Source organism: Myotis myotis, unplaced genomic scaffold (genome assembly GCF_014108235.1).
Source record: "Myotis myotis isolate mMyoMyo1 unplaced genomic scaffold, mMyoMyo1.p scaffold_m19_p_9, whole genome shotgun sequence".
Lineage (NCBI taxonomy): Eukaryota > Metazoa > Chordata > Mammalia > Chiroptera > Vespertilionidae > Myotis > Myotis myotis.
This window is the reverse complement of record NW_023416401.1, coordinates 11,894,996-11,919,303: the sequence shown is the minus strand read 5'-3', so window position 1 is coordinate 11,919,303 and position 24,308 is coordinate 11,894,996. Positions and strand designations below refer to the sequence as shown.

Genomic DNA, 24,308 nt, shown 5'->3' with positions numbered 1-24,308 from the left:
TTCCATATTCCATCCAAATTAGATCCCCTCCTGGTTATTCTCTCTTAGTGCCCTGTTTATTTTTTGCCTCCACGATATTTATAACAATTTATAATCTACATATATAAAAGCCTAAGCAACCGTTATGACTGGACGACCACACAACTGGATGACCAGCTGGTAGCTATGATGCGCACTGAACACCAGGGGGCAGACGCTCAACACAGGAGCTGCCCCCTGGTGGTCAGTGCACTCCCACAACCAACCTCCCATGGTTCCCCCCATCCCGCCCGCCAGTCAGCCCTGATCACCGGCCAGGCCAAGGGACCACACCCATGCACGAATTCATGCACCGGGCCTCCAGTCTATAATAATAAAAGCATAATATACTCATTAGACTGGATGTCCTTCTGGCCAACCTTACGGACAAAGCCAGGGCTGCGAGGGAAGCCCGAGTCCCGGGTGCTAGAGGGAAGCTGGTACCAGCAAGCATGAATTTCGTGCATTGGGCCTCTAGTTACTTATATATTTGTTTAATGTCTGACTCACACCTGAGATTATTAAACTCTCTAAGAGTAGGCACTAGGCCTATTACATTCCCCAATGTACCCTCAGCACCTGACATAATGACTAGCACATTGTGAGCTTTCCACAATTAATTTTTAAGAATGGAAGGAGAGCCCAGCAGGTGTGGCTCAGTGGTTGAGCTTCAACCTATGAACCAGGAGGTCACGGTTCAATTCCTGGTCAGGGCACATGCCTGGGTTGCAGGCTACATCTCCAGTGCAGGAGGCAGCTGATCAATGATTCTGTCTCATCATTGATGTTTTTATCTCTCCCTCTTCCTTCCTCTCTGAAATCAATTCTGTAATACTTTCAACAATAAAGATTAAAAAAATAATAAAATAAAATATAAGGGAGAGAAGAATTGCAAAACACTGCTTCAGCTGAGGTCTTGAGGAAGAGGCCAACTGCCCTGTAGCCACCCTGGCTGCCTCTGGACTTCTCCTTGCTCTCCATTCCTTTTTCTGTGGTTTCTGCAATTCATCATTCTGCATTTTCCAGTATTCTCTGCCTAAATGCAGCTTCCCCAACACCAAGCCCACCATTTTCTACAATTTCTTGTTTTCTACAATTATCTCTTTAAGAGGCTTTGCCCAGCAAACACAAAGCCTAAAAACCCCGTTCCACACCTTTGCACTGCAGTGGTGAAGATGCTTCTTATCCTACTGACTGTGAATTCCTACAGAAGGGGAGCCAGCAGCAAATGTACAAAGGTAATGAACATATACCTCACTCACCTTAGCATCTTCAAGGTACCTGTCCACAGTACGCAGCAAACTACTGCTAGTTTTTTCTCAAGCTTAAATGCCTTTAAGGATTAACTCCTTTGCAAGGTTTCTACTTGGTCTCATAGGTAAGTTAATGACTAACTATTCCTCTATCACCTAATCCCTGCACCCCATGGTCTAAGGCAGGGGTGGGCAAACTTTTTGACTCGAGGGCCACAATGGGTTCTTAAACTGGACCGGAGGGCCGGAACAAAAGCATGGATGGAGTGTTTGTGTGAACTAATATAAATTCAAAGTAAACATCATTACATAAAAGGGTACGGTCTTTTTTTTTTTTAGTTTTATTCATTTCAAACGGGCCAGATCCGGCCCGCGGGCCGTAGTTTGCCCACGGCTGGTCTAAGGGCAAATATGAGAAAGGCAAGTTTCTTGGCCATGTTGATAAGGGCTCACAGAATGCTTCTGCATACACTGGCCAGCAAGTGGGCTTTCTAAAAAGTACAAATTGACACAGTGGCTTACATATGTGTGCTAACTCTAGCACCTCCCATTGTGTCAGGCATACAGTTGGTGTTCAATAATGTTGGCTGAGTGAATGAAGCAGGCCATCATCACTCCTGCCTGACCCACTCACTGTGGCAGTCTGTGCTTTCCTGGATGGATAAGTGAATAGGCTTCCTGATCTAGTATTGCACAGCATGGGCCCTCCCATGTTTTTTCCCTGTAATCCTAAGGCCATTTTATTTTTGCTTTGTGGCAGAAAGAGAATTATAGTGTCCAGTGATTTGGCTTTGCCATTTCTGTAAGAACTTTCCTTTAAGCAACTCTGTATTCCACTATCCTGTTTTAGAGAAGGCTTATACAGAAGATACATACCAGTTTTTACTAAGATGCCCAGCATGCCAACATCCTGAGCCCCACCAACATCATCCCTGCAATCCTAGAAAGCACAAAGAAAGCATTTAGTACAGGGTCTTCAATTTACTTGCCAATAAAACCCTACCAACCAACTGATTTGACTTATTAGGCTGGGATGGCCAACTGTAACCCCATGTTTGTTTTTTAAATGAAAGACAGAAAGATGTAAAAATGGGTAAATTCACATGTAACAGTCTGAGGCAGCACACCATTTGGAAAGGGAAGTGTCACAGAGGTGGACGGTGTACAACAGAGCAATCATTCTAGTACCAAACACAGAGAGCACAGTCACAGTTCTTCAATGTTGCCATGTGTATGCATCGATCTCCTCTTAAAACAGATCATGGAAAAAGCATCCTATCCATTTGGCAGCTTTTAAGGTGGATGATCCAACTGCAAACAGTGAATGAACTAGACTCAGAAGAAAGCTTTTCTGCCGCCCATCTAATATATTATCCTTACTTTCCATCTGATTGTCCCTAACAGCCGCAATCAAGTCAATTCAGTATGCTTTGTGGGACTGTCTGATATTCACTTCACACTTGGGAACAACAGATCAGTTAGAAAAGGAGGTCCTCTTTCCAATTCTTACTCAAGATGGGGATGAATATGCTTGGTTGATTGTGATGATAAACACAAGGTAATAAAATCCAAGGGCTTGGAGAAACATCAAGAAAATCAATCCTGCTATCACATATCTATAAGCAGGATTCATTCAGATCGTGCCTGAAGAAAATACTTTTCCATTAAAGTCATTAATATTATTCAACAACAGCCCTTGGAAATGAGTCCTAGAATGTCAAAATCTTCATTCAAAGTCTGACTTAAAACCTTTTCTGTTGCATCTAAACTTTCCCTGTTGAAGCAGTGAAAATGGGGGAGAGGAAGAGAAAGAAGAAGGAAGGTGGGGAAAGGTGGACAAAGAAAGGGAGGGAAGAAACCGCGCCTCTCTGGGCTAACAAAGGACCCTGCATGAAGCTGCTACTGCATGCCTTTCCTGCCTGACACTGTCCCAAAACCAGTATCTCCCAGGATAAAAAACTCTGATAACCACCTTTCAAACACATACCTGCCTAGGAAAGTCAGATAAAGACTTGACTATAGATGTGACTGAAAAGATGGCTTCTGAAAAATACCACATGATCTCACTCATTCATGGATAATAGAGACCATTATAAACTTTTGAACAATAATAGATACAGAGGCAGAGCTGCCTCAAACAGATTGTCAAACTGCAGCAGGAAGGCCGGGGAGGGTTGGGGGGCAGGAGGTAGGGGGGTAAGAGATCAACTAAAGGACTTGTATGCATGCATATAAGCATAACCAGTGGACATAAGACATTGGGGGATAGGGGAGGCTAGGGGACTGTCTAGGGCGGGGGGATAAAATGGACACATATGTAATACCCTTTGTAATACTTTAAGCAATAAAAAAAAAAAAAAGATGGCTTCTGAAAACAATACCAAGTTGAATGACTATCCTATTCAGTGTGAGGTGAACACACCCCGAAGTGGAAGAGGGTGCCAGGAGAACCGTGAAACACTTGCACCATCACAAGTTAGGAAAGCAAGGGATCTACAGTTTGTCTTGGCAGGGTCCAGAGCCTCAAGTTTTACTTCCAGCTGTGCCACTAATTAGCTGCAGGAATGGAGGCGTGCAGACTTCCGGCTCCAGGCTTCAGTTTCCCAGTCAAAAATGGAGAGATTTGGACCAGACAATCTTGATGGCCCCTTCCAGCCGAACACGTTATTCTTTATAACTAAACTACTAGTAATCACTGCCACCTATTTAACACAGGCAGTGTGCTTTCTAGCTCTTTCTCCCTCTCGGCACACGTGGATGTCTCCCCAGGACACTAGAGTGAACTGACAAGGTGCTCACGGCCAGAGCCTCCAAATGCCCAGACCTGCCACTCAAAGGGCTGAGGCAACCAATGCCTGTAGCTATTTGTGACACATTGGGAAGTTCTTCCATGCAGCATTTACTAAGAAAAAAATCAATAATGGTAGGATTCTTTAGGTATAGGTTGTTCCCTGCATAAGTAACATTAGAAAAATCTAAATTTCTGTAAAGGTTTCTTTAAAAAGACATATCAAGCATTTGAATGATTTGCATTTAATGGTCTTTTGAATTATATATATCTCATCATACTATAGAGACTGTCAGAACTAATCAAAATTTCAGTTCTTTAGAGGAATACCACTAACATCTACGTGAAGCCTGACTTAGAGGCAGCCATTTCTCTCCACCTGATGCATCAGCAGCAGAGTCTGCTTGGGTGTGAAGCAGCGCTTCCAAGCTGGCTCAGCCCAGCACGGCAGGTGAGCTCAGTGCATTTCCGGGGCTCTTCTACTTACGTCTCCTATCATGACGGCCTCCTCAGGTTCACAGCCAGTGCCCCGCAGTGCTTCCAAAAAGAATGTTTTCTCTGGTTTTCCTACTACTGTGGCTTTGGTATCTGTGGCATACTCCAAAGCAGTCACAAATGGTCCGGGCCCCAGGGCTAAGCCATCTTTCCTCTTGTAATACCTGGCTTTGTGGATTGCTATCAGAGGTGCCCCATCCAGGAGTAACCTAAAGAGACAGAGAAAATGGAGATTGGCTAAAAGCAAAGCCTTTATGACTGGAAAAGAATGTCAGACTTACAAAGTGGTTTTACAGTATTCACATTCACAGAAACAAAGAGTTTCTTATTAACTTTTAATGACTTGCTATCTTCTAATGAATTCTCTAAGAACTGCTGGGAATTAAATTCAAATACACTGAAGAAAGGTGATAGATTATTAAATTTGGGATTGCTTCAACCTTTTACCTTTAGAGGTTTCAGACACTTTGCCGGAATCACCAGGGAAAGAGAATTAAGAGAAGTAAAGCTAAATAAGACACTCAAGGGAAGAAGCTTAACTTAATGAGACAAGTTGTTTCAACCTTCCCTAATGTAAGCAGGAGGCTCTTGAGCCCTTTCCAGTATCACAACTAACTCCAAATACCTGACTTCCTGTTTCCTCTACTCCAACATTTAAGTTTCTTTCTAATTCAGGAATTTAACACAGCATTTTACAAACGCTTTCTGCTTGTACCTTTACGTCTTCATTCTACCTTTTGACTGCTTCTGACATTACTTTGCAAATCAGGCCATCTTCCCTGAAGAACACACCAACAAGGTTTAAGGGAGAGCCTTTACTGCCAATCTCTTTTGTTCTGATATTAGGATAATTATTCTCATACCAAATAAAGGGCACAAAGCATTTTACCATTAATTTGACAACCAAACTCTACATATAGTTAAGAATCCACATTAGTGACTTAGGCAAAACGTAAAACAAATCCAAGAACCCCCCCCAACAACTTCTTAATACCACCAACCCCCAACCCCATCCAAAAATACCTGCCATCCATCCCAACAGTGCAGCCTGTAGTCTCACAGCAAGAGAGTCACATGAATATTATCATCTAATGGAATGCAGGACATGATACACTTAAACTGCTTTTAACCAATGTAATGAATGATCTCACAAAGCTTAATTTACTCTAAGCCATCTACTTGGTTAAAATATTTAGTATGTCCATCGAGGAAGAATTCATCACATCTTACCCCTCACAATTATGAGTAATTAAGCGCTCAGCTATGAAAGTGCTAAATTATTTTTGTCGGTGGGCATGGAAATGCCTTCCTGTGGGAGATGCAGAATTCAGACATTTATGATTAAATATTTTATTAAGTAAAAACCAATACTGGACTATTACAGGGCCTTTCTGTTAGTTACTACAAATTACTCACAGCACAGGACAGATCCCTCAAATTTATTCACTAATATTAATACAAGTTTATTTCTTAAAGCTGACCTTAAAATCCAGCTGTTAGGAAACCTGAAAAAGCCACTATGCTGGCCTTAAAGAACCACAGCTGATAGCAATGAGATAATAATGGGTGATTTATCTATCTCCCTTCTGTCACCCGCCCCCAATCCCATTTATTTGCTACTCTACCACGGAACTGGAATTCTTTATGCAACAGACCTCAAAATTGCTTTCCACTTACATAGCTAAACTAAAAACTCATTTGATTTGGCTTTGTTAATATTTTATTATGTATTAACTGGGGATAAGACTTATCAGCCTGATTGATGTGTGTACTCAATTCCCAGGCAGTGCTTTAGTGCCTTCCCTGAAAGGGCTGAGACTGTGGGCTCCTCTACATGTCTCTAAGTGGAAACTGGACTACACGAGGCTGGAAAAGATAGGCATCTCTCAGGGAAGTGGTTCCTGCTTCTGTCATCCTCTGCACAGCATAAGCTTTACCGAGTCTTTCAAGAGCCAACCATATTCAGGACAGACTGAAAGGTAAACATTTTCTAGGACACAGATTAGAAGATCTCTTATAGTTAAACCTTTTTTGAAATATCAAAAATAGACACCCCAATACTTGGGAGTGTTTGTATACTTACCAGATAGGGCAGCGAAGGGTTGGCTGTTTTTGACACCAGAAATAATGTATCAGAAGGAAATATTCTGATAATTTTCTGTCTATACCTAACTATAAACCCACCGAAGCACAAGAAGCAAGGAAAAAGGGGCACAAAGGACTGATGCAAAAAACTCTGGCTGTGATTTCCGTGTGGGCAACGGAACAAACTGAAAAATCCTAGTGAGGGCAGGGCCACAATATAAACACCTCAGGCAAACATCTAGTCCAGTGGTTCTCAACCTGGGGCAGTTTTGCTCCCAGGGACATGTGGCAGTGCCTGCAGACTTTTCTGGTTGTCACGCTGGGGAAAGAGGGGTGCTACTCGAATCTGGTGAGAGGAAGCCCAGGAGGCTGCTAACCAGCCTACAATGCACAGTACTGCCTCCACCCAGCCCCACAGTACTTTCTGGTCCAGAATGTAGTGTCCACACTCTTTAAAATAGGTCACAGCAAATCACTTCATGTGGGCCTAGGCTTCTTATTAATGAAGGGACTGAACTATCAGGGTTTTTCAACCTTAGCACTACTGCCATTTTGACACACTGGGCTCTATCAAAATTAAGAACATCATGTTCTCATACTATTAAGAGCACAAAAAGGCAGGAATGAGATATCTGCAACATATATATGTGTGTGTGTGTGTATATATATATATAAAATCTCCAACCAAAAATATGTATATATAATGAGTTCCATCATATACACAAATCAGTAAGAAAAATACAACCCAATCAGAAATGGTAAAAGATTTGAATGGGCACACTGCAAAGAAGTTATCCACTGGTCAATAAGTACATGAAAATGTTTCAAGAACATTACTCATCAGGGAAACACAAACTAAAACCCAGTAAGATACCACTATACACACCAAACAGAATAACTGCAATTTCATAGACTGGTTAGAGACTGGTGGGAATTTGGAGCAACTGAAACTCACACTCATAGCCAGTGGGAATATATCACTTGCTATAATGACTTTAGGAAATTGTTTAGCAATATTTACTAAAGCTAAACAAGTACTTATTACCCAGTAATTTCACTACTCTACAGACCTAAGAGAAATGAGCACATATAACCCCCCAAAAACATGTTGAAGAACATTCATATCAGCTTTATTCATAACAGCCCAAACTGGAAACCATCCAAATGAACAATAAATAAATTGTGGGACAGTCTACTACACAATACAATAGGCTACTACACAACAAAAATAAAGAAGAAACAAAACAACAAGAAAGTACTGCTATCCGCAACAACTTGGATAAATCTCAACAACAGACAAAAAATTATACAATTGTATGATTTAATTCATATGAAGACCAAGTCCTGACAGGAGTCAGTAGTGTTACCTTAAGGAAAGAGTGTACTACAAGGCAGGAAGCCTTCTAGGGTGCTGGAAATGTTCTAGATCAGGGGTCCTCAAACTTTTTAAACAGGGGCCAGTTCACTGTCCCTCAGACCATTGGAGGGCCGGACTATAGTTTAAAAAAAACCTATGAACAAATTCCTATGCACACTGTACATATCTTATTTTGAAGTAAAAAAACAAAACTGGAACAAATACAATATTTGTATTTGCATGTGGTCCGCAGGCCGTAGTTTGAGGACCCCTGTTCTAGATCTTGATCAGAGGGTTACACAGGCATACTTATGTGTAAAATGCTATTGAATGTATACTGACAATTTGTGTACTTTATGTGTATGTTACACATTAATAAAAAAGTAACAATATATTTATGTGGCTTTTTTAACGGCAAGTTTTATTTAGAGTAGCAAAAGTTGCCTTGATTGTACAACAATATCCCCATATGAAAAAATAAGAGCAGTTAGTGACAGATATTAAACTCAATTCTGTATTCTGTGGATTTCAAATAGGCATAAAGTGGGTCTCTTGCATATACTAATGAATACTTTAAACAACTCAAGTTCTTAATTCTTAAACAATTTCTTATGGTCTGGACTTGAATTAAAAAACTGCAAAGCAGCAGTCAGCACTTTCAAAATGGATAAAGCCCACAGAAATATTTCTAATGTGAGTCCTGCTGTCACACTGTTCTGGAATTCCTCATGCTCAGGGCTCTAAATACTTAGAAAAGATTCAGGAGTTACTATACAAATGCAGTAATAATTGAAGTCGTAGTTGTTGACCTTTTTTCTCCCTTTCTCTTCTTTCCTTTCTAAGGAATTGAATATATTGGAGCAATTAACTTTTAATTTTTTTCTTGAGGAGATGGGAAAAGAAAAGCAATTTAATATTCCACAGGAACCATTTATGGTGATAAGAATCTCTTCCTGAAAAACAAAAAAATTAATTTCTGTACATCTCTAAGACTTTGCAAGGATTCTCACACCTTGTAATAGTTATAGGAAGAAATCATTAACTTCAAAATTAAGTCATTTGAATCTTCAAAACATTGCTCTTAAGCAGCCTTTCACCTCTTGCATTTAAATGTGAAAGTTGTGATGTTACTTATTTTCAGATAGAATAACTTTTTTTATTTTTTTGCTAATCCTCACCCGAGGATATTTTTCCATTGCTTTTTAGAGAGAGTGGAAGGGAGGGGGAAAGGCAGAGAGAAACATGGATGTGAAACAGACATATTGATTAGTCGCCTCCTGCATGGGTGGGCCTGCGTGCCCTTGACCAGAATGCAACCCAGGACCTTTCAGTCCTCGGACCATTGCCCTATCCACTGAGACAAACTGGCTGGGGCTAGAATAACATTTTAAATAAGCTTAGAAGCTGGAGAGCAGTTGCTCTTTATTTTAAAAACTTGAACTTTTCCTAGGTTAAGCTACTCCATGCAGTTTTTCCTCAAAATTCCTTTGATTCAATAACTACACAAGGCCCCACTGTACTTCTGAAAAAAATTTAAGGAACAAACATAAATATTGCTTAACGTTCTCAAAAGGTTTTTTTTGTTTTGTTTTGTTTTTACGTTAACTTCAAAAACCTGGAAATAACCAACAATAAGAAACATATGGCTATTCAACTAATTGCACTTCTGAGAGTGGAATATTCTGTGGGAATCAAACATGTTTTAAAAGAATATTTAAGAATGTGGAAAAACATGCACAACATATTGTTGGGTTTTTAAAAAGCAAATTACCACATAGTATACATACACAGTATATATAGATTCTCATTTTTGCCTAAATAGATATGTGCATGGAAACAAACTAGCTAGGTGGAAGGATTACAGATAATTATGTTTATTCTCTTTTGAGCATATACCATTTTCCATAATGAAGACATATTACTTTTGTGCTGCGATATATTTTTTTAATATTGTTAATGCTAAGTTCAAATTAAATTATTAAGTGATCTGCTTGCCCAGGTAGCCTTCCTCCTAATAGAGATCATTAAATTTAGTTATAAATGGTCCATTACAAAAATGCTCAAGCTTTGGGCTTCTAACTCAGGTTAGAAGATGAAAAAGACCTTGCTACAAGCTAGTACCAAAACTGTGAAAATGAATACACCAGAGCTATAGATATTCATATTGATGAATCATACAGTATTACTAGGGAAGAAAGCAAATTGAAGTATAAAACATGCAAAATAATACCATATACTGTCTAGAAATACCTACATATGTGTTACAGTATTTAAAAAATGCATGTAAAAGATAAACACAATTAAGGATCCTGATTACGTTTGGGTCTTGGGTGATAAAATTGAGGAGGGATATCAAATATGTCAATAGTTTATATTTCTGGAACTGCTTGATAGGCCTAAGGATGTTTGTTATATTCTCCCTTGTATATTTTAGTAGTAGGTAAAAGGAAAAAGACACCAATGGCTCTTAGGATTTAAATGTTTTCTAGAATCCCACACCCCAAATCATGTCTATTTCTTCTCTAAAATCAGTCTCTAGTATGCAGTGTTCTCAATTCATTCCAACATTTAGGACATATTTGTAGCCAGACTGTACTATGCATTTTGGGGCCTACCCATTTGAAATAGTAAATAAGAGGCAGTGTAATGTGGAAGGCTAATGCATCCACCTGAGGGCAATATGCCCCTGAAGCTGGTGTTCAAGGCAGCTATGCCATGGGGTTTAAAATCCAATGTTTATTCTCATTATCAACCTGAACAGTAATTTAACTAATCGGTGGTTCATTTGAGATGTCTATATTTGCCACTTACAATCCAAACAGCTGTAGTCACTGGTTGGAAGGCACAGTCTCTGTGGAGACATCAATATGCAAAGAAGGGCAAGACCTAAAATCCTTCTGTTAACTCTCCACCCAGCTGTTAAGTGCATTTGTGAAATTAGAGTTGACCCATAAGTGCACTGTAATGCTTCAAAGTGTAGTGTTTAAAAAAATCAATATGGTTAGGGAAGTGTACTAATTAGACAGCATCCGAGCAATTATAAAGTCAGTATTATGTCAACATACATTTTTATTACCCTGAGTCCAGCATTCATCTAAGGCAGAGACCTATTAAATATGTCCTTCCCAAATTACCAGCTAAAATCAATCAATACCTTCTCCTTGAATTCTGTGGTTAAAGAAATGAATAAAAGATAGTAGGAGTAAATTAGGAAGTAGGTTCTCTATTTCAAATGAAAAACAATTTTAGTATAGTTATAAACCTTACTTAATGAGCAGGTGATATTATATTGCCCCCACCCCAACCCCAAGAAGCCACAGCAGAATAACTGAAGTAGGTGAAGCAAAAGAAATTTTAACACCACATACCCCCACATATATCTTCACGCATGTGGCACAGCAGTGGACCTCCAGATAATAACTACAGTAAGCGGATACTGAGCAACTATAAAAAGCGAGTATGTTACTTTTAAACAAAGGCTACACTATCACAATGACTAAGTGCATTAAGTAGCTGTAGTTTCCATTAACTGAGGCTCTAAAATGCACACAGGGAAAAAGGTGCTATTTCTGGCCACACAGATTGTACACGAGGACAGCCATTTTCAAGATTAACAGTAAATAAGGTGCCCAGATGTGTGAGCCTTGTAGTGATTCTAGGACATATACATCAAGAAATGAATTCTACATCAAATATAAGTTAGAATGATTCTTGTAGATCTTTTTACTGTAAAAAAATGATGTTTTTATAGCAGTCTTGAAGTTAAATACCAAAAATTTATCAAACCACTAAAAAAATTTTTTTAAAAAAATATATTTTATTGATTTTTACAGAGAGGAAGGGAGAGAGGGAGAGAGCTAGAAACATCGATGAGAGAGGAACACCGATCAGCTGCCTCCTGCACACCTTCTACGGGTGATGTGCCCGCAACCCAGGTACATGCCCCCGACCGGAATCAAACCCAGGACCCTTCAGTCCGCAGGCCGACGCTCTATCCACTGAGCCAAACCGGTTTCGGCAAAAAAATTTTTTAAGCTATTACAATGTATCCCTATGTAATATTTTGAGCTACTTGTCATAAATTCAAAGACAAATTATACTGTTTAATGGTCTGACAAGCAATAAAAGACAACATAAGATGAAAGATGAGAAAAATCCAAGGGAAAAAGTCACAATCTCACTCTAGAGCAGATTTGTAGGTAAATTCTGATCCAGTTTATCTTAAGAAGTATAAGAACCAGTATGCAGTCTTCCCTTTGTAAGCAGCAGCAAAAGTTCATAAAAGTGAAATGCACACATAACTGAAGATTTGTAACATTATATGTGTTAGTTGTGTTTCCCCCAGTTTCAACCAACAGCCATTGGAACATCTCCATGTAGATGTCCCACATGCCAAACAGCCCCAACCTGAACTGATTGCCTCCCGGACCCCACACAGGGAGTTCTCCATCACAGGTGCCCAGGTGAGAATATGATGTCCTCCCTGCCTCACTGTCCTTCACTTCCTAACCTCAATCACTTATCAAGTCATGTTGATACGACCTGAATCCCTACTATTCCAGGTCAGACTACCATGATCACTCATAGAATAATTTCTTTGAAAGTATGGTCAACTGTGTAGATTTTTTTCCCATAGCATGGATTCGCACTGGAGGAAGAGTCCCGTTTACTGTTTTTGGGGGCATTAGCCTTGATGCTGTCTTCTGTCAGAAATTAGCATAGTCAGTGGAGAATCATAGGAGTGATGATAAAAGATAAAACTGCTAGCTTTAACAGATGCAATTTTATTATGGATTTCTGCTCCAGAATACTGAGTCTATAAAAAACAAACCAAGATCACCACATTTTAACATATTGATAATTTTTTTAAACTAAGCAGGATAGTAATAAATGATATTTGATGTTGATCTTGAAGTGATTTTGAAGATGTGCGTCCTCATGTATAATCTAGGTGGCTAGAAAGTAAAACATGTATAACCTTACATGACAAAGACTCAAGAAGGGAAAGAAGGAAGTACTTGATGAGATGAAAAATAAATAGCTAAATAGTTAGAGACTCACCGGAATGCTTGATTCAGAGTTTGATAATGAAAATGTTCTGGTGCCAATCCTATGACCACAGCATTAGGATCACTTGTTTGTATTCCTGGGAATGAAAAAAATACATGATTGTTGAAAAATGCAATTAAAAGTAATGTTACATTTTATAATAAAGAGTTTTAGTAAATAGAGTATAAATTGATATTGTAGCAATAATCTGAAGTTTACGAGATTATCCTGCCCTGTGCACTTTGGCAATAGTGAAAGAGATATTTAAAGAAAGAAAAAGTTCTCCTAGTATTTTTGCATATTTCTTTTGTATGGTTTTACAGCTACTCAGTAACTAGAATCTGAGTTGAAACTTGTAACCTGATGTTCTCAAACAAGTAATTTCTAACTTCAAAAAGCTTTACTGATTACAATCAACAAGAACAGCCATGAATTCCCTATGAGCTATCAGATCAATAGCAACTGATGAGGAAATGAAAATCTAAGAGGCAAGGGAAATTAGACACTCTAATTGACAGTTGAGGTTAACATATTCATGATAAACATGGAATGCACTGTAGATTCTGCTATTTTCTACATAATGTCTCATCTACTTTTAGTGTCACAAATATTACTCCATAATTTAAGCATATTTTAAGGCCTTGGTACCTGACCAAACAAGTTTATTCACCAACACAGTTACTAAAAGTCAGCCGGTTCTGTAGATTATCCATATGCCAATTCCTATTTGCCTCTCTTACTGCTTGCCTTAAAGCATTTTTCATATCAATTCCACCAAAATGTAAGGGAAAGAAATAGAAAGAATAGATATCCAGCTTTCCCATTTCCTCCTTACCAGCATCCATGAGTACTGAGTAATTGGTTAAAGTTTGCTGAAGGAAAAAAACCAAATTGTTGGCTATAGTTAGAGTTAAAGTTTTTTGTGTTCCTTCTATTATCTCCATCTACCACTAGCAAAGATATTCAGTAACAGCAGAAAAATTTCTTGCCTTTCAAAAACCCATCTACTTTGGGTATTTTCATGTATATAAGCACGTTCTAAGTATTATCCTGGACTGACTGACAAAGATTTCTTCCTTATCAGGGACTCTGCTTATGTATCCCAACTGCAGCTCACTGCCAATACAACTACAATCTTAACCTTCTTCAAATAAAGTCAAAACAGAAAAACCTGATTAAAATATTGTGTTATAGTGCTTCAGCTAACCCAGAGATACAAATACACTGTAGATGCATTTAGATCATTGTTTGTACAGCCATCACATGGTTTTATACCCATTTTTCTATACTGTATCATTTCACGCTGAGTATCACTTACAAAACAAAGCAATGTGGCAAAGTCTCATAAAAGTAGGATATTTTTCCAGAGTTTATTAATTTTCCCAAAGAGAAAAGTTTGATTGAAATATTTCATAATCACTGCTAAAATTTCATACTATACAGAATGACACCTATTTTTAAATAAGGCAATTATGGATTATCTCATTTAATCAAATTAACATAGTAGCTCTTGGATTAAGGATTATAATACTCAAAGTAATTTTGACCTGTGCTTTTTCAAGCTGTGGGTCATGATTCATTAGATTACAAAACTAATTTGGAGAGCTCTAAGCAGCATCAAAATCAAATAAACAATTAAGTAAACCAAACAGAAAATAGAGTACTTCTCATACAGTAAAAGTACTGTTTAGCATATATATATAAACACACACATATATGTACTAGGTTACTATGTAATGTGTTTCACTTACTGTGGAGTGCAGTCAGAACAGGTTTGAGAAACACCAATTTAGATTCAAGAGATCTGTTGACCCTTTCAATAATAATTGGAGGAATCTGAATACATCTAAATATTCAGTTTAAGAATGACTTATAAGAAGATATGAAGAACCAATTTTTAAATCTTTGCAATTTCCCCTACCTTTGAAATCAGGTAGTGCCCGATCGTCAACTAGCAGCAGGGGCCGGACTTGTTTCTGCTCTACTAAATTTCTGGCTGCAGTCAGAGAAGTAAATATCTCATCTTCAGAGATATCAAACTCCAACTTTTTCAACCTTTCCAGTAAGTCTCTCTTGCTCTCTTTGGTTGTATTGGTCACAAACCTAACCATTACAGAAGTACCACGTAACCTGGAAAAGTAAAATTCAGAAGTCAACAGGCAGTTTTTACATTCTAGCCCTGTAAGATCTCCTAAATTGGTAGCACTTGCCAACAGTCATAAAATGAAGGCTAAGTCACCAAGTAAATATTTTTATTACCAATAATCTTTTTGTTATCTACCCAGAATTGCTTACATATTATCCACACCATCTGGACCACTTTATTGCCAAAGGCTACAAAGTAAATTATAAAAGCTGTGACTACCTTTTTGAGGACTTCTGTACTTCAACTGAATTCTACTGCAGGGATTTAGCAAATAAGTGAAAAAAACAAACACAAAGCTTAGTAACCACTATACTCACAGAATATGAGAGGTAAAAGTTACCTTAGAGATTATCTACTTATGCAACCCTCTCTTCTTTTTTAAAAATATATTTTATTGATTTTTTTTACAGAGAGGAAGGGAGAGGGACAGAGAGTTAGAAACATCGATGAGAAACATCAATCAGTTGCCTCCTTCACACCCGCTACTGGGGATGTGCCCGCAACCAAGGTACATGCCCTTGGCCAGAAACGAACCTGGGAGCCTTCAGTCCACAGGCTGACGCTCTAGCCACTGAGCCAAACTGGTTAGGGCGCAACCCTCTCTTCTTATAGAGGAGAAAACTGAGGCCTAGGGGAGCTAAGTGACTCGCTCGGCTTCATGCTGCTGGGTAGCAGCAGAGCTGAGACAAAGACTCCAACCTCTGTCCTGGTGCAGGACTTGATGTCCTTCCTATACTAGAGAACAGAGGACACCTCAAGATGTTGTTCTTCCTTCTTAGACAATCAGAAGATGTGCTACCAAATCTATAAACAGAATCTATCTGGACAATCTATCAAAGAAAATCTTTTTTTCTTTTTAAATAGAATGTGTTTTTCCCTTGAACTACTTACATATAGAATTGTTTTGATTCTGTGATCTGTTTTCGGAACCTAAACTGGTAATCAGGTATCAGAGAAAGAATTCATGACCGTCTAGCTTTCTTTGAAATTGAAAATTATTTTCTTGGTCCTAAAGTGTTTTAATCCAAAATCTAAAAATAATTTTAATTTAGCTACAATTAAAATTTTATATTAATACCCTATTGCTTTTTATTTTGTGCCTGCCCCAGATGAATACAAGGTGGAAAAGCACTAAACGCAATTGGAAACAAGCAAGCAAATAAAACAGAAATAGAGATTTTTAAGTATTCACCCAAAGAACATTAACTAAATTTGTAAGATTAAATAGTTCACTGTAATCATGATTGCCTCTATAATATCTGTGTGGTAGCTTTTCTTAAAAACACATTAAACTTAGTGGTTTATCTCTCAAAAGAAACTGATTATTTCAATGTAACTATTATCCTAAAAATGAACAAGTAGAAGTACTGAAATAACCATATCATTTTTAATGAGGATTAAAAAAAAACTTTTCTTTTTACTGGTCCCTCAACTTCCCTTAGCCTGTTTGTTTCTATAGAAACCAAAACCAGCCGTAACAGTACAGTGATGTCTCTGGATGTGTGAGTCATAGGCTCCTGGCCCTCCAGAATGGCAGGCTCAGAGTTACAGAGCTACTTAGTGGTGTCATTCATTGTTCACCAAAAATAAAAAGATTTTTCTTCAATACAAAGTAAAAAGCTTATCTTTAAAGCAGTAAAAGCTCCTTTCCCAGAGAAAGCCTAATTAAGAGACAGTGTCAAGGAGTCAAGAGAAAGTCCAACTGTGCATCTGATTTTCTTTTGGCTTTAACCAGTTAACGGCCATGATATTTTGAATTTAATTAAAAAAGATCCTCCACTTGCGTCTATAGATGCTTATGGCGTACAAATGGTTAAACAACATGTTGTCCACCTATAACATGAACATCATGACTCCTAACTAAACTGATAGCTTCCAAATGGTGTCTACCAGATACAGAAGTCTCTTTATATTTGTTGATTCCCCAAATGGAAGGTAAGCTCCTTGAGAGAATGCAAGCAAGATGTGTGTCAATTTTTGGCCCCTATACCTGGTGTTGTGATACTAGTCACTAGATTTTCTGAATAACAGCACACTGCGACTATTTTAAGGTGGGAAAATAATAAGCACCACATGCTAAGTGTTGCTGACTTTGAAAACTTCTCTAAATAATTTTAATATGAAGGTATTTAATACCAATTAGTAGTACTATTGTACTGATGATTTTTTTTTTCAGGACACTCAGAAGCAAACATTCACATTCAGTTTACTTTAAAAAAAATATATGTTTTTATTGATTTTGAGAGAGAGGAAGGGAAAAGAATAGAGACAGAAACATCAATGAGAAACCTCATCCATTGGCTGCCTCCTGCACGCCCTCTACTGGGGATCGAGTACGCAATCCAGGCATGTGCCCCAACCGGGTTCAGTGACCTCTTGGTTCCTGGGTCTACACTCAACCACTGAACACACTGGCCGGGACATGTTCAGTTTGCTTTTTAACAAGCTTTTACTACATATCCCTGTTTGTATCTAGACATGTTAAGTACTGTGGTTGGTACATCAGAAATATAGAACAGTTGCTAACCTTCAAAGGCATTAAATTTCATTAATAGAAATAATTCTAAAATTTCAAGTCCCTCAATTAAACTTTATTTGAGCTGCTGCACACTTAATGCGAGATCTTAGGTGAAAGGGCAGTGGGCAGCACTATATCTTTGTGTATGTGTGTGTTTCACTTTGTGATTCCTTCATTGGTGATTTTTCCAATGCTATTTAATTTACATTTTAGATTCTTGAGTTTTCATTCACGAATGTACATTACTTAGAAAAAAACATGCACACAAAGAACAAAAGAATAGATCAAAGGCCAAGCCTAATAAAGGCTTAGAGAACAATGTTTGGAAGATATTACAATGCATACATCTTCTAGCTAAACCCAAGGCAGTTTCTGTATACATGGTAAGCTGGTGAAATGCCATCTTAAGGTCATCCATTCAGCTAATGACCTGCCTTGGTAAACGGCACTTACAAACATATTTGTCAGCTGAACCTGGAGGAGAGCTTGCCTTTTAAGAGCTTCCTGTGCGCCTGGCACAGCTGCGTCTTCAATGTGAAGCGTGCCATTGAGATCTACCAAAACAGCTCTTAACGCACGGCGTGCTGCCATCCTCCACTCCCTAGGAGAGAGCAAATGAAATTAAAAATACAGTTTAGGAAACAATGGACAATTAAAAACTGGGGAAGTCTTCAAAAATATCATTCATATCCAGAAAGATACAGCTTAGTGTTAAGCTGTTTCTTTTGGGGGAAAAAATGTGTTTTTTAAAATCAAAATCCAAAATTTGACTCATAAAACTTTCATAAGGCTTATTTAAAAAAATCTTTAATTAAAACTAGAAAGGGAAAAGGGGGAGTTAATAAAAAGAAGTCACTATTTACTTTCAGATTTCTTAAAATAACTCTTTGGCTTAACAATTTATTCATTTATTTTAGTTCTAAATATGAGAATAATACACTCTGAAGAATGGGTGTATGGGAGCCCTAATTCATTGGCAACATCTTTTTCATCTTTGGTTCTATGTGATGACAATGTTCTAATCACTCACCTCCACTATTATAACCTGAAATGACATATATGGCCAAGGAGCTAACAGTATGTACAAGCTACTGTATGAGTTGACCCGTAACAGTATGTCAGGAAATACTGTCCTTACTTAGTAATATAAAAGTTCCTTTTGCATATTTTCTCTTCAAAATTTATTGTGAGCTATATCCTAAACACAGTGGAGTATAAGGTATTGGTTAAAAATAAAAATAATGAAATATTTCAGACATACAAAAATGTATCAAGGATAATACAACCACCTCTATTACCCATCATCCAACTTCAGAAATAAAACATCACAGATGGAGTTGGAGACCTCTGTGTACCTTTCTTTGACCTAATTTTCCTTATTCCTCTCACCAAGTAAATCTACTCTCTTGATTTTGATCTGTTGAAAGCTTTGTATTAATGTTATTCTTTCTACTCTTAGTGATTTGCCTTACCAGTCCACATCATGTTTGGAAAATGTCTCCATGTTAACACATGTGGCAACTGTTCATTCACTTTCACTACTGTGTATAGAATTCCATTGTATGGATATATACTTTATTTGTCCTCCTGATCATGAATATCTTGCACATCTATATATATAAAAGAGTAATATACAGATTGACCAAACGGCAGAACGACCCCTTGACCAGTCACTGAGGCACACTGACCACCTCTTGTTCCCACACTCGCCAGCCTCCCCCCAACCGCCCCCCCCCGTTCCCCAGCCAGCAGGCTCCGATCACCCAATGGCAAACAGGGAACCAGGGGTGGGAGCGGGGCGTGGCTGGCTGCTGGCAGCGGGGAGATGGCCCTAATCACAGGCCAGGCCTAGGGGCTGTACCGCACACGAATTTCATGCGCTGGGCCTCTAGTTTTATTATAATGAAGAGTACCTCTTTGAACCTCCTTGTACACATCTCCTGGTGAACATAGATGTGAACATTTCTCTGGGGTCTTGCTGAGTCTGAGGGTGTGTGCTCATCTGTATCCTTACAGGAATGTTGCCATGTTGCCAAGTTGCTGTATTCACTTGTATCTTTACAGGGCAAATGTTTACTGAGCACGTCCTATGTGTCAAGCCCTATGTGACAATGGACATGGAGGAGCCATCTCCTTTAAACTGAGAAGCAGACGGAAAGGGGGGAAAGAACCTGGGAGATATAAATAGGTAATTACCACAAATTTGTGGAGAATCTATGGAATCTATGGGAAAAACTTAATAGAATCTTACCTTGGGACAGATGGTGGGTGGAGGGAAGACATCTCTGTCCTAGCTAGGTCCCTATGAAATGTGATCGTGGAGCTTGGGACTGACAGTCAGTAGGCTCAGGTGGTGGTCCTCATTCTGCCTCAAATTCATTGTGTGACTTTGGCCAAGTGTCTTCCCTGCTCTGGTCCCAGGTTTCTCTTCAATATATGGGTTTTTGGAGGCAAGATAAAGTCTCAATCTTTCTCCTCTGCCTACAGTCTCGAGATCTAGGCTGGAAGACTAAATGTATCACATTACCCCCCGAAGCCTTGATTTTCTCCTTTTCAACATGGGCTTGCTAATCCCTGCTGCTGGTCCATCTCCCAAAGCTGCCAGGAATACGCTAGATTGCCCAGTGTTGTCCTCTAAGTGTTGTTCTTTCTTAGGTGCATTCCTTTCAGGGGGCAAAGATGCTCCCTGAATTCCCTCCCAGCTTATAGCTTATAGCTCCTTTGCTCCTCCCATTTCCCAAACTCTTTTCCCACTCCAAGTCAGTCATCTCTGCATATAAGGTATAAATATAAAAACTAAATAAACCCATGGTAAGCCCCAGAACTCAAAATATACTTCTTCAGTTGGCCTCGCTGTAGGCCTTGACTACTTCTACCCCATAATGTATGGCCTGGGGTCACAGGAAAAGCAAGAGAAATGGCTGGAAGGAGAAAAGCCAGAACAGCTCACATTTATTGGATGCTGTATATGTTCTTTGCCATGCTAAGTTCTCTGCAGTCTTTATCACTTTATTGAAACTTCTAAGCAATCTTACCCAGACTAGCAAATTCAGGCACTGAGAAGTCATGAACTTGCCCATGTGCTTTTAGTTTTGGCTTTGAACCATGTTAATGGCTTATATATTGAAATTGAAATTAAGTCAGAAATTTAAATATTGAAATTTAAATTTAAATACAAACAGAAATAAACTAATCTTGCTAAGACACAGAGTACTCTGACTCTAGTTCTTCAGCAGGATATATTCAAAGGACAAAAAGAATTGCAGTGCCCAGCTGGTGTGGCTCAGTGGTTGAGCGGCGACCTATGAACCAGGAGGTCAGGGTTCGATTCCCCGTTAGGGCACATGCCGGGGTTATGGGCTCCATCCCCAGTGTGGGGCGTGCAGGAGGCAGCCGATCAGTGATTCTCTCCCATCACTGATGTTTCTCTCTCTCTCCCTCCCTCTCCCTTCCTCTCTGAAATCAACAAAAATATATTTAAAAAAAAAAGAATTGCAGTGCTAAAGAATGTACATATTTTTATTTAAAAAATTTTTAATTGATTTTTAGAAAGAGAGGGAGATGGAAAGAGAGAAACATTGATTGGCTATCTCCTGCACACCTCCTACTGGAGACTGAGCCCACAATCTGGGCATGTGCCCTGACTGGGAATCGAACCAGCAACCTCTAGGTGCATGGGACAACGCTCCAACTGAGGCACACTGGCCAGGGCATATATTTTTAAAAATTAAATTTTTAAAAACTGATATTAGAGAGAGGAAAAGGGAGGGAGGGAAAAAAGGAGAAGGAGAGAGAGAGCGAGAGAGAGAAACACTGACGTGAGAGAAATACATCGATTGGTTGCCTCCCTTATGCGCCCTGACCAGAAATCGAACTTGCAACACAGGTACAGGTAATTGGACCTGTGACCTTCTGGTCCACAGGACAATGCTCTAACCCAGCGGTCACCAACCGCTGGTCCATGGACCACTGGTGGTCTGTGAGGTCCGAAAGGTTGGTGACTCCTGGTTTAAGGAAACCTTTGGAGCAGCGGTCACCAATGGAGCCACACCAGCCAGGGCAAAAATATATACATTTTTTAAATCATGAATTCATGATGATCTTCAATTCCAAATCAATGCCACAGTGTTCTTCCTCTCATCCCATTCCATATTCATAGTTTTTTTCTCGCATTTGAGAACCCTGATTTTCTAAACATCAACATTACATTTACTCATTTACTCAATACTACAATAATCACAGAACAGTTTTGGAACTCATACGATTACCATTACCCACAACAAACTGTGAACCTGTTGATGTCTGTCATTTCCCATCAAAATAAAATCCCACCTTTTGGGATTCTGACTAGAATTGCATTGACTCAAATAGAGCATTATTAGGAGAACTGAGATTACTATATTGCATCTAAACTCATAGATACAGAGAACAGATTGGTGACTGCCAGAGTAGGAGGATGGGAGGGAGAAATGGGTGAAGGGGGTCAAAAGCATAGTAACTAGAGTTAATAATACTGTATCGCATATTTGAAAGTTGTTAAGAATAGTTCTTCAAAGTTCTCATTAAAGAAAAAAAAATTAGCCATGTATATTGCCAGACATTAACTAGACCTATCATGATGATCATTTCTCAACATATACTAATATCAAATCATTGCTGTACACCTGAAACTAGTATAATGTTCTATGTCAATTATGTCTCAATAAAAGGAAGTTATTCGATAGCACACAAAAAATTGTTTTTCAAAATAAAAAAGTAATTGTAAAATATTTGCGCCACCCCCAGAAGAACTGTAAAGGCTTCAAAGATGGTCCATATTCCTGGTTTATCTTGAGTCCATGGCCCACCATATCCCAGTTTGAACAAGTTATATAGGATATACCTTAGAAGAGACACAAACAATTGATACTGGTACAAAGTCGAGGCAAATTCTCAGCCTAAGAACTCTTCAAGATACTTCAGAGGACATCTCCCCTTGAATATCCAAGGGGCATCTCAATCCAACAAGTCCCTCAAACTTGCTAATAACCCTCAAAGTTGCTCTTTTTCCTAAGATCCATAGGAGTGAATGGCAGCACCATCAATCCAGATGTACCCAGCAGGCTCTCCCACTCCTTCCTCCCATCGGTTCGGCTGCCAAATGCCAGTCCTACCTCCTTTACAGTCTTGAATCCACTCACTTCTCTTCATCATTACTCAAACTTAGTTTTAGAATCATCACTTTTCATCTAGTCCTGTTCAACAACTTTCTAAATGTCCCCTCTGCTTTGAACCTTCTATTTCCAGCTGCAAATCCACTCCCGGAAATGCAGTGGTGAAGGGCAAGAACCAAGGGGTTGTATGTGCCTCAATTCACTAGCTATGCGAACTTGAGCAATTTTCTTAAGCTCTCAACCTCAGTTTCTTCTCTGCTGAAATATGAAGGATGACACCTGCCTCTAATGGTTGATAGAAAGATGAAAGAAAATAAGGCATGTCCTGTCAACAGTGTTTCACACACAGAAAGTCAGGGTTTTGTATGTGTGGGGGAGAAGGGACAGAGGGTAGGGCACATGATGGATGTGTCCAGGACTGCAAAAATCAGATACGATGCAACGTCCTAAAGCATTAGGGTAACTTGAGAGTTTGAGAAAACATTGTATAACCAAATAAGGATATATTGTGGAGGCATGTAATTCAAACCTTGCATAAATATTTAACATAAAACGAGATTTCAATAAAACTTTTCTCCGGGGAGGTTAAGGCTGTTCAGAATATGCCTCCTAGAACCTCCGGGGAGTAAACATTCTCTTCTCTCCCCTACATGCGTCCAGTAGAAAAGTCTGGAACCACTGGATGCACTCAATAAATGTTATTATCCAGTTAAAAACCTCCCAGTGGCTCCCTGATTCCTTCAGGATGAAGTCTGAACAATGAACACCGCTGCTCAGAGCGCGGGGTTACCTCTCCACCTCATCTGTCTAGACTCCCGCATCAAGTCCCACTGCAGGGGCAGGAGTCCTATACCCCACCCTCACCGCCTGGGACCATTTCCGCTCCCTGGATCCTACCACCCCCAGCCCTACATCCGCCCTCCCCCTGGCCCACTCCTCTGTCCTTGGGCCCCGTTTCCTCCGGCATTTCTGAGTTCAGTCCTCCTCTCCCGGGCTGGGCCAGGACCCCCGCGTGCTCTATCACACCGACACTGCCCCAGCTGTTAAGTTCTGGGAGTTATGGGGCTCTGTTGCCTTTTCCACGGTACTACTTGGCGCTCAATACAGGCTTTTGAATTAAGTAAACTTAAGAATCCGGGTCTCTACGATTTCTAGAACTAGAATCTTTCAGCACTCAACAGCGATTCCCGCCATCTCCCCGTGGGGAGGGGCGTCGGGACTGGTCTCTGCGCTCCGTCCCAGCCCGCGTTCCAGGGCCTAGCAAACGCCGGACTGACCGGGAAGGACTCCAGCTTCGACAGACAGTCCAAGGGCACGTGCCGAAGAACCACGGACGCCTGCGAGCCGCGCTCCAGCCCTGGGCAACCACAGCCGGCGCACCCGGGGCCCGGCGGAAGCGGCGCGCGCCCTCTCCGCGCATGCGCCGCAGCGCCGCGACCCAGGGGG

General features: G+C 39.6%; 1 protein-coding gene across 10 annotated transcripts in view; it reads right to left on the bottom strand.

The window, feature by feature from the left end:
* The window catches only part of HDHD2 (haloacid dehalogenase like hydrolase domain containing 2), a 33,444-nt gene that overhangs the window by 8,849 nt on the left and 287 nt on the right, over positions 1-24,308 (bottom strand). For 4 of the 10 annotated variants that reach the window (XR_004969945.1, XR_004969946.1, XR_004969947.1 and 1 more), the window contains exons 1-6: positions 24,140-24,292; positions 18,200-18,310; positions 14,967-15,175; positions 13,058-13,142; positions 4,547-4,763; positions 2,148-2,211 (exon numbers count right to left, since the gene is read on the bottom strand). Coding sequence is in view for 7 of the 10 variants with exons in the window: in XM_036322050.1 (XP_036177943.1) it covers positions 2,148-2,211; positions 4,547-4,763; positions 13,058-13,142; positions 14,967-15,175; positions 18,200-18,310; positions 24,140-24,282 (829 nt within the window). In the remaining 3 variants the exon portion in view is untranslated. Of the gene's footprint in view, positions 1-2,147; positions 2,212-4,546; positions 4,764-13,057; positions 13,143-14,966; positions 15,176-18,162; positions 18,311-19,622; positions 19,861-19,960; positions 20,137-24,139; positions 24,298-24,308 lie in introns of those variants that run through there. The other 6 variants (XM_036322053.1, XM_036322051.1, XM_036322055.1 and 3 more) reach the window with 6 other exon arrangements.